The 10,033-nt window shown below is 36.4% G+C and overlaps 1 protein-coding gene across 1 annotated transcript in view; it reads left to right on the top strand.

The window, feature by feature from the left end:
* The window catches only part of RBL1 (retinoblastoma-like 1 (p107)), a 72,366-nt gene that overhangs the window by 19,291 nt on the left and 43,042 nt on the right, over positions 1-10,033 (top strand). The window contains exons 3-9 of the mRNA XM_006874734.1: positions 3,761-3,961; positions 4,356-4,420; positions 4,528-4,656; positions 4,752-4,912; positions 6,959-7,008; positions 7,608-7,794; positions 8,920-9,086. Coding sequence (XP_006874796.1) covers positions 3,761-3,961; positions 4,356-4,420; positions 4,528-4,656; positions 4,752-4,912; positions 6,959-7,008; positions 7,608-7,794; positions 8,920-9,086 — 960 coding nt within the window. The remainder of the gene's footprint in view (positions 1-3,760; positions 3,962-4,355; positions 4,421-4,527; positions 4,657-4,751; positions 4,913-6,958; positions 7,009-7,607; positions 7,795-8,919; positions 9,087-10,033) is intronic.

Here is a 10,033-nt window from a genome sequence, read left to right as displayed (position 1 = left end):
CTTGGACATGTTTAGTGTTTATCTGTGGCCTTAATACTTAATTGAGTATGTGTTTTGGTATTTTTTATACTTTCTGATTGCTTCCAGGAAGATGTGATCAAGATGTGGGCTTCTCTTTTCTATCTTCTTATTGCTTAACTCAAAGTAACTTTCACAGGTGTCGTCTGTTTCCCTGGTATATGGTAGTTGGTATTGGTTCTTACCTGGGTTTTGGTGATTTATAACGTGTGATTGTAGCTTATCTATATGCAGCAGTTGTTGACTTTGCTTGCAAAATATAGGGAGACAAAGAGTCCTCCAAAGGCAGAAGGGGGGGAGGGCGGCATATAACAGCCAAACCGCACTAGCGGAAAAAAACAAGAGAAAGAAAAAAATAAAAGACTAAAAAATAGCAACAACAAAAACGAGACTGAATACTGCAGTCTCTAATCACAGAAAAGGGAGAGCAGGGAGAGAAGAAAAAGAAGAAAAAAAAATCTGTAGCCTAATATGAGTACAAATTTAATGTCCTCTCTTCAGCTTCTTGCTGTCAAAGGTGCCTGAGAGATAGCAAGATGCCTGTGTTGGTTGTGATGCTATACCTCAGGCTTTAATTTAATTTTTAGCCTGTTTTGTTTTTAAACTCTCTTTCCCTCTCTACAACCCTGTCCTGTCCTTTACCATATTAAAAAACAGAACAAAAAACAAACAAATAAGAAAAGTTCAGGGTTGCTCTATGGCTGAGTATCTGTGTGCATGCGTGGCAGAAGAACCCCACCAGTGGTGAGGGTGAGGGGTGTCCACTTGCTCAGGCACCCCCTCTAGTCACCAGTATGAAGGTGGGCAAACAGTGGACCCGCCAATGACCAGATACCCCCAAAAAAATATTATAAAATCAGAACAAAGCAAAATTGACAAAGTGTATTGTCCACCTTTGCCCCAAGTTTCCCGCGGCATTTTTCCATGTTGTTTCTGCTTCCCCCGCTTGGTCTTGTCATTTGGTCTCGTCCAAGATGTCGACTCCCAGCCTCAGAGCCCGCCCCGGCATATTCAAATGTACGCAATTTTTTACTTCAGCTCCAATTTCCACAAGCTATAAGCCTTCATGCTTTTAAAATATTCCTATCTCTGTGGTTCCGAGTTTTGGAGCTCTGCCCTGCATTTGCTTTGCCTGGTATTCTGTGTTATAGCTGACGGCGAACTTCACTGCACCTCCACCCTAGCTGCCATCAAGCACTGCCTTTGTACATGTACATTTATATTCTTTTTCTTTTCATTAACTTGAGTATGAATAAAACCCTTACTTTTTAGGCAATAGCCTAATAAATTTTTTACCTCTCTGATAAGTTTTCCAAAATTATTCATTCTACTACATTCAAAATTATTCATTCTAGTACTGCTTCCTTGGGGTTATGCTGTAGAATAAGGACTGGACTGCTAATTACAAAGTCAGCTATTGAAACCCACCAGCCCCTCCTCGAAAACATTGTACAGGGTAGCTCAACAGTGCTTTAACAACTGCCTTCTTACAGTATACTACTTACAGTATACATTTATCTTCTAACATAATAGAGAAAATGTTGAGGGATTATTTGCTTCTGAGACTCTATATGCTGTGAACTGTTTGTTAAATCTGGTTTTCCTGTGTAAAACATTTGTCAGGCCCAGAACAAAATTGACAGTTCCTTTATTAATTGTTATTTATTCACATAAGTAGTTTGATGATGGTTCTGAGTTTTATTTATATATGAGGAATGAAGTATTGAAGAGAATGAATTGCTGGTTCAATTTTAAACTAATGTAATTTAACATGGTTGTACTATATTGGAGTCCTGGTATGTCGCTCTGGGTTAATGCACTGGGCTGCAAAGTCTGTTTGAACTGTAAGGTTGGTGGTTCAAGCTCAACCCTATGCAGGGTTGCTATGGGTTGGAACCGACTTGATGGCACTTAACAGTAATAGTAACAGTATTATAATGAAATGGGCACACTGATAAAACTTCATTACAGGGAAAAGTACTAAAAACAACATGGTTTAAATAAAACAGAAAAGCTGTAGAATTCTAATATGCAGTAATATCCTTTTGTTACACATTTTTCATGTAGAATAATATTCACTATAAAAATTTGTTTTGTCATGGCAAATAGTTGAAAACAACCTAAGAAAAGAAAGAAAGAAAGAAGCATTCCCATATCTAGAGTTGTTGTTGTGCGCCGTGGAGTCAGTTCTGACTCACAGTAACCCTGTACAGGGTTTCCGAGGCTGTAAATCTGTATTTGAGCAGAAAGCCTCATCTTTCTCCCATGGAACAGTTGGTAGTTTTGAACTGCTGACCTTGCGGTTCGCAGCCTGATTCATAACCACTACGTTACCAGAGCTCCATGTATCTAGAGTTGAATGGCCTAGTTGGAGTAAAAGCTCAGTAGCTATGAATTACTCAGATTTTGATTTATAAGTATTATTCCCCCACACTAGGACGCTTTAGAAATTGCTGATTCCAACACTGGGGCAGTGTTGCCAGAAAGTAAGGAAGTACTCAAAAACATGTTGGGGACATGTGCAAGGATTTAGGAACTAGCTTGATAAGAGTGTGTAACTCATTGCATATAATCTGTAGTGATAATAGATAAAGGCAAAGGAAATGCCCTTCTTATAGTAGACTGCCAATTAGTAAGTGAAGAAAGAATAATACTATTAGAAAGTGACTATGAAATGCTGCTTTTTTTCCTACTGTAAGGATTTTTCACTTCCTAACAGGGTCGCTATGGGTCGGAACCGACTCGACGGCACTTAACAACAACAACAACAATTTCTCTGCAAGGAGCTCTGGTAGCGTAGTGTTCATGAGTTAGGCTGCTAATCTCAAGGTCAACAGTTCGAAACTACCAGTGGTTCTGCGAGCGAAAGATGAGGCTTTCTGCTTCCATAAAAATTCACAGCCTGGGAAATCCTATGCTGGGTTGCTGTTAGTTAGAACCAACTCCCTGGCACACAATCACCAAGCACCACAATTTCTCTGCATCAGCAGTTCTAGATTCAAAATCCCAACCAGAATCATCTGATCTAGGATCTCAGATTGTATTCCTGCCTCATAGTTTCAGCAAAACTGATCTATTGGGTGAAAGGCAGTCACTCAAAGGACAGGAAACAGTTTCATGTGCTGAGCATACCAAAAGAAAAGAAAACAAAATCCAACTTCTATACAACAGAGTGTCAGAAAATCACAAATGAATAAGCTAGAAAGTGGAAGTAATACTTTATTTTCTGACAGTGTTTCTTTCTGTTGGAACCAATTCAATGGCACCTAAGGTGGACTGTCATAGTTTAGTTTTGGTGGTGGAACCTCATTTGGAACAAATTCAAACACTTGAATTTTATTCCTAACTTCTGACAGTCTGGTGCTATGTGATCAGCATCTCATACCTAGCTTTTGGGAGATTTTATGTTTTTCTTAAACTAATGTTGTGAACTCATCCATCATCTGTTAGCAAGTATTTGTGATTTATATGCAGAGAGCACTGTCTAGATAAAAAGGTGGCTGCTCTCAGTGTATTGTAAAAGACTCTTTATATGATGCCCTTTTGTTCAGAATTTAAATCCCCATGGTGATCATGGGGGACAAAATAATTTCATAGCATGTGGTAGTAAGGTTGATATAATGTCAGGTTTTTTAGTAAAGATTTTTAGTCATGAATCGAATGGTCTCTTTCAATTGAATTCTCAGCTCAATCCATTATATAGATTAATTTTTAAGTCGCTTTCTTTTGTTTTTGTTTTCAGTTTAATTCAGTTTTTTAATAAAATGAAGAAGTGGATGGACATGTCAAACCTGCCACAAGAATTTCGTGAGCGTATAGAAAGGCTTGAGAGAAATTTTGAGGTCTCTACTGTAATTTTCAAAAAATTTGAGCCAATTTTTATAGATTTATTTCAGAATCCTTATGAAGAGCTACCAAAGTTACCTCGAAGCAGGAAGCAGAGGTGAGACCCTTAATCCATATATAGTTTCATTCTGATTATGATACAGATGCATTAGAGTTTGCTTTTTTAAAAGTCTTCTTTATACCTTCTGCAAAGAACTTCTGCAAAGAACTTGATATATATTTATATATATGGATTTTTAAAAATCTATGTACCTGACAATCTAGGGTAATACCTATTTTTCTGTGTTCTGATTATTTTATACAGATTGGAAAGGCTCATTCGAGTCTAATTGTTCAGCCATATTTTGTCTGTCCTTAGTGAATAGACCTTTATGTGTAATTTGATTTTAGTAATTATATATATTTGTAATTTCAATTAAAAAAAGCTGTGCGATCATATTTAGCAAGCTAGTAAGAAAGGCGAAGTGTATGTTTTTTTGTTCCCTTTTCAGAAAGATTCCTTGCAGTGTTAAGGATCTCTTTAATTTCTGCTGGACACTCTTTGTTTACACTAAAGGTAAGCTGACACTTTCATTGGATTTAGATTTCTACTGTGTAAGCTTGTGCTATTTGACATGAGTGAGATTTGTTTTTTGTGTTCTTTTGTTTTTTGTCTGTATAAAGGGAACTTTCGTATGATTGGTGATGATTTAGTAAACTCTTACCATTTACTTTTGTGCTGCTTGGACCTGATTTTTGCTAATGCTATTATATGCCCAAATAGACGAGACTTGCTAAATCCATCATTTAAAGGTATGATCATGTTTATTCTTGAAAACAGAATCAGGTTTTGGGAACAAGAATTTTAAAATTAAGTCATGCTCTTTATTTATACTCTGTGAAACTAGGTTTACCACCTGATTTCCATACTACTGACTTTAGGGCTTCCGAAGAGCCTCCCTGCATCATTGCTGAACTGTGTGAGCTGCATGACGGACTTCTGGTAGAAGCAAAAGGAATAAAGGAGCACTACTTTAAGCCATACATTTCCAAACTCTTTGATAGGAAGGTACTGTCCATTTAATGAAATGACTCAGATGTTTAGAGGTCAGCAGCAGATTCAAAGTAAAAAACAGTGTTTTAAGCAAGTTACCAATATTATTGTAGTCAGGGACATGTAGTCCTGGCTGTGAGGCAGGTGTGTCCTATGATCTTCTGTGATGTGATTAACTAAGCTTAAGCTAAACTTGGAGTCCTGGTGTTGCCCTGAAGGATAAGGGACTTCTTGAACTACAAGATCGGCAGTTCAAGCCCACCAGCCACTCCTTGGGAACCCTATATAGGATCGCTGAGTCGGAACTGACTCGACGGCACTTAACAACAACAAGCTAACCTTACTGAAAAGTATTGAAGAATGTGACCATGTCTGTGCACTATCGGGAAATTGCAGGTGGTACTAATGAAGAATTAGAGAGAACAGAATATCAGAGTTAGTGTAATGAAGAATTATGAAAAACAGGATGTCAGATTAAGTTTATTGTAACTACTGAAACAAATTGAATTAAGTCCTGACTCTTTTCCTAAAAGTAGGATGACATATAACAGATGTACCTTTAATTTCATAGAAAATCCACTATAGTTTGTAGCTACCTACAGGCCACCTACTTGCATTCTGGATATTTTTTCCTTAATGAGCTTAGTTATTTCTGTATTTATGGATTGACATATTCATTTGGGTCTTGATCTCTGATCTCCCCAATTTTGAGCCATTTCATCCAGCTAGGCCATGAGTCTTTTCTTTGGTAAAAGGAGGGATTTAGAGGTCATATCTGTGGACCCTGTTGCTAGAATGTTACAAGGTTTTTCTTTTAAGCATGAATTCCTTCACCAACTGGCTTCTTCTCTTATGTAAACTTTTCTGTTTAGTCCCACCTTTCCTCAAACATGACTCTTTATGTGTATGGTGAACATCTCCAGCATACTAGACTTTTAAAGGACTTTAGGGATTGATTATGTGTATTATACTCTACAGAAGTAGCACACTAGTGACACCTGGGTATTGTGACTGTACATACCAATTTACCTGGATTACATATCTGTTTTTTGCTTGGTGTCTTGGCATAATTACTAGTACCTCCTTTTATTCCCAAAAGTATCCTGGTTTAGAAAGTGGTCCTCCTGCCCCTCAAGCACAGATGTTTTGTTTGACTTACCTAGGATATTTATTTTTATTTTGTTCATTTAAAAAATTAAAATATCAGGCTCTAGTATGTAAAAGTCTTTTAAAAAATAGAAGGTATAGAAATCTATAGATTTCTACATGGGTAACTGTTAGCAAGCTAAATTATCGTCTCCTCTTTTAGGATGGGAAGTGTATTTTCTGCCTTCTTCATTTATATGTGTTGGCTACTAGCCCCTGAAAATCCATGATGTATAGCAATCTCAGTACACTGTGGTAAAATAGCAAATCCTGATAGAGTATAGTTTTTCTCTTACCAAAAAGAGTAGCTATATTCTTTTTGAATCCTTTGCTTTTCTGACACATAGTAATAATTTAAGAATGTTAGTTTTCCCCCTTCCTAGATCATTGTTTAAAAATTAACAACTTGTTCAAAAGTGTGGCCTCAACTCAGAACTATTGACTCAATCATTGGTGGTTAGGTCCATAATTCTGCTTTTTTAACAGATTCCCTAAGTGATTCTTCTTGCTAAGTGCCATCTAGTCTATTCTGGCTCATAGGAGCCCTGTACAGGCTTCTGAGGAGCAGCTGGTGGGTTTGGACTGCTGTTCTTGTGTTTCTCAGTTCAGTATTTATCCTGTAGTTCCACACCAGGAGTCCATAAGTGATTCTTACGTCACTAAAATTTGAAAACCACTGATATAGACTAACCTCAGTTCTCAAAATTTGACTTTACATATTTTTTAATGTTTTATTTACATGCAGGTTTTACTAATTTGAAAGAACTATTTAGCCGTTCTGTTTCATGTGTGTTTGTGTGTGTGCACACATACATGGTATACTATAGCACTTCCAGTGTAAGAATTTAGATACATTTTATGAGTTACTGTGCTTAATTATACTATATGATGCCCTAAAATGACTTTTCCCCCCAGATCTTAAAAGGGGAATGCCTCCTGGATCTTTCCAGTTTTACTGATAATAGGTAAGTGTCTAGCACTTATGGTGTTTGTTATATTTTTTAGAGGCTGTCAATAATGACTTGTTTAATGTGCTGTGTGAAACATTGTATCAGGAAAATCATCCACATTCAAATTTCCTCTGCTTTTGTGGCATTGATAACTCAATAACTTGAGTCTTTTACTAAGTGTTATTGAATCTAACTAAGTACATTTAAAACTAGTACTCTCCTGAGAAACTCATACACCTACTTCGTGACTTCTGCATTCATTTCCCATTCTTTTGTTAATCATATGTTGGCCAATTCAGATTGCACATATTTCAAAGCCACCATTGTTTCCTCAATGATCAGATACACTTCTCTTCTGCATAATTAGCTTTAACTAATTTTCATGTATCTGTTCTTTTTCTTTTCACAGTAATTTATTGTTATGTATATGAATATTAGAAATGACGATAATCAAACAGGAACCTGTGATATTATCAGAGGGGAAGAATTAGTAAAAACTAGAAGGAACTAGTCAATTTTCCAAAACTTTAGATTATAAATCTATCTTCAAGTCAAGATAAATCCATTGTGTAACTTACTTTTATCCTAGCATCTTAAAATAATTCTCTTTGCAGCAAAGCAGTGAACAAGGAGTATGAAGAATATGTTCTAACTGTTGGTGATTTTGATGAGAGAATCTTTTTGGGAGCAGATGCAGAAGAAGAAATTGGAACTCCTCGAAAGTTCACTGCTGACAATCCGTTAGGGAAATTGACAGCTCGGGCTAATGTGGAGTGCAATCTTCAACAGCACTTTGAAAAAGTAATATAACCTAGCCTGGCTTCAGTCTTTAAACATCTTTCTCTCTCTCTGTGATTTTACTAACAGCAGAAGCATCTTTCAAGTTAAATCTTGAGTTTCTTTATTAATTCATATTTCCCACTGAAGCTTTAAAAGGTAATTTAAAAATATGACATTTAATATTTTTACTAGCTTCTTGCTATAGTCATCTCTTTGATGCATTTTCTCAAATATGCCTGAGTTGTTCAATGATTATGGGTATTTTGACATAAAGAAAAATTTATGCGTTTCTTGTCATTCTTTCATTTGATCAACTTAGCCTCTGATGTTTTACTTTAAAATTTAGTTTGCTTTCCTATACATGTTACTACATATATGGCCTCGCTTAACCTCAGCCTTATAATGCTGGACGTAATTGTCAATGGCCAAGGCTTAATTTTTTATTTATGAATTGAGTTGGAAGATGAGATCTAATAGAAAATTCACTGGTCTAGAAGATGGAAAATATAAGTTTTAAGCTCTGTCATTAACTTTGTCAGGGTAAACAAGTTTCTTAATTAATCTGTGCCTGTTTCCTCACATGTAAAATGAAAATATGTATTCCTTATGGGCTAATGTGTGGACTGCAAGGTCAGTTTGAACTGCCAGGTTGGCATTACAAACTTACCAGCTGCTCCTTGGAAACGCTATATACGGTTGTTGAGTCGGAACTGACTCAACGGCACTTAACAACAACAACAACATATTTTAAAGAAGCGTTGTGAAACAGATTATAGGTAGACAGTGTTTTGGAAAGGTAAATGTTACTAGTGGTTATGAGTCTGATTGCTAATTTCAAGATCAGCAGTTTGAAACTACTAGCAGTTCTGTGGGAGAAAGATGAGGCTTTCTGTTCCTGTAAAGATTTACAGCATCGGAAACCCTGTACAGGGTTGCTGTGAGTTGGAATCAACTCCACAGCATACCACCACCACCATTTAAATGGAAGAATGTCATTGGCATACTATTGCTAAATATTTGTTGGATAGCCAGAAGAGAGGAAAATATGTTACTAAATATGAATGAAAAAATATGTAATATATGCTGAATTAAACATAATGAATGGAAAGGTAGCTATTAATCTCACAGGTTTTTCTTTTCTGACAGAGAAGAACATTTGCACCTTCTACCCCACTAACAGGACGGCGATATTTACGAGAAAAAGAAGCAATCATTACTCCTGTTGCTTCAGCAACTCAAAGTGTGAGCAGGTTGCAGGGTATTGTGACTGGACTGAAAAATGCTCCAAGCCAGCAGCTTATACACATTTTTGAGTAAGAACGATACTGTGTTTTGTTATGTTTTTCAATTTTCCTGTCTCTTTTAAATTAGATTCTATGTTTCATTCTAAGTATTTTCAAAATTCTTGAGATGGTGAATATGTCTGGCAAGTTTTACAGTAACATTTTAGTCATAAAGTGTGTTGACCTAAAATAAGCCAGAAGGTCCTATTAAAGGTATGTATAAGCTGAAGTTAGGAAATCAAAAGGGAAGAAAATGCTCAGCTTTTCTCAAGCTGAGGGAATTGAAGAAAAAACTCAAGCCTTGATTTGAAATATTAAAGGATTCTATGGGCAATATATTGAATGATTTAGAAAGCATCAAAAGAAGATGGAAGAAATACACAGAGTCACTGTACCAGAAAGATATGGTCAGTGTTTAACCATTTGAGAGGTAGCATATGATCAAGAACCAATGATACTGAGGGAAGAAGTCCAAGGTGCATTGACGGCATTGGCAAAAAACAAGGCTTTGGTAATCGATAGAATGTAAATGGAAATTTTTCAACAAACTGATGCAATTTGGAGGTGCACACTCATCTATGCCAAGAAATTTGGATGACAGCTACCTGGCTAACTGACTGAGAGATCCTTGTTTGTGCACAATCCAAGGAACAGTAACCCAATAAAATGCAGAAATCACCAGACAATATCATTAATATTGTGTGGAAGTAAAATTTTGCTAAAGATAATACAAAACGTCTAGAACATTGACAGAACTTTGAAAGGTTCAAGCTGGATTTAGACGATTAGGTAGAATGAGGGATATCATTGCTAATGTCAGATGGATCTTGGCTGAAAGCAGAGAATACCAGAAAGATGTTTACTTCTGCTTTTTTGTTTATGCAAAGGTTTTTCGATTGTGTGGATCATGCCAAGCTATGGACAGTATTGTGGGGAATGAGTATTCTGGAACGCTTAATTGTGTTCATGAGAGACCT

Source organism: Chrysochloris asiatica, unplaced genomic scaffold, assembly GCF_000296735.1.
Source record: "Chrysochloris asiatica unplaced genomic scaffold, ChrAsi1.0 scaffold00296, whole genome shotgun sequence".
In the NCBI taxonomy this organism is placed as follows: domain Eukaryota; kingdom Metazoa; phylum Chordata; class Mammalia; order Afrosoricida; family Chrysochloridae; genus Chrysochloris; species Chrysochloris asiatica.
The sequence above is the reverse complement of the archived record's forward strand: the minus strand, read 5'-3'. Positions and strand labels throughout refer to the sequence as shown.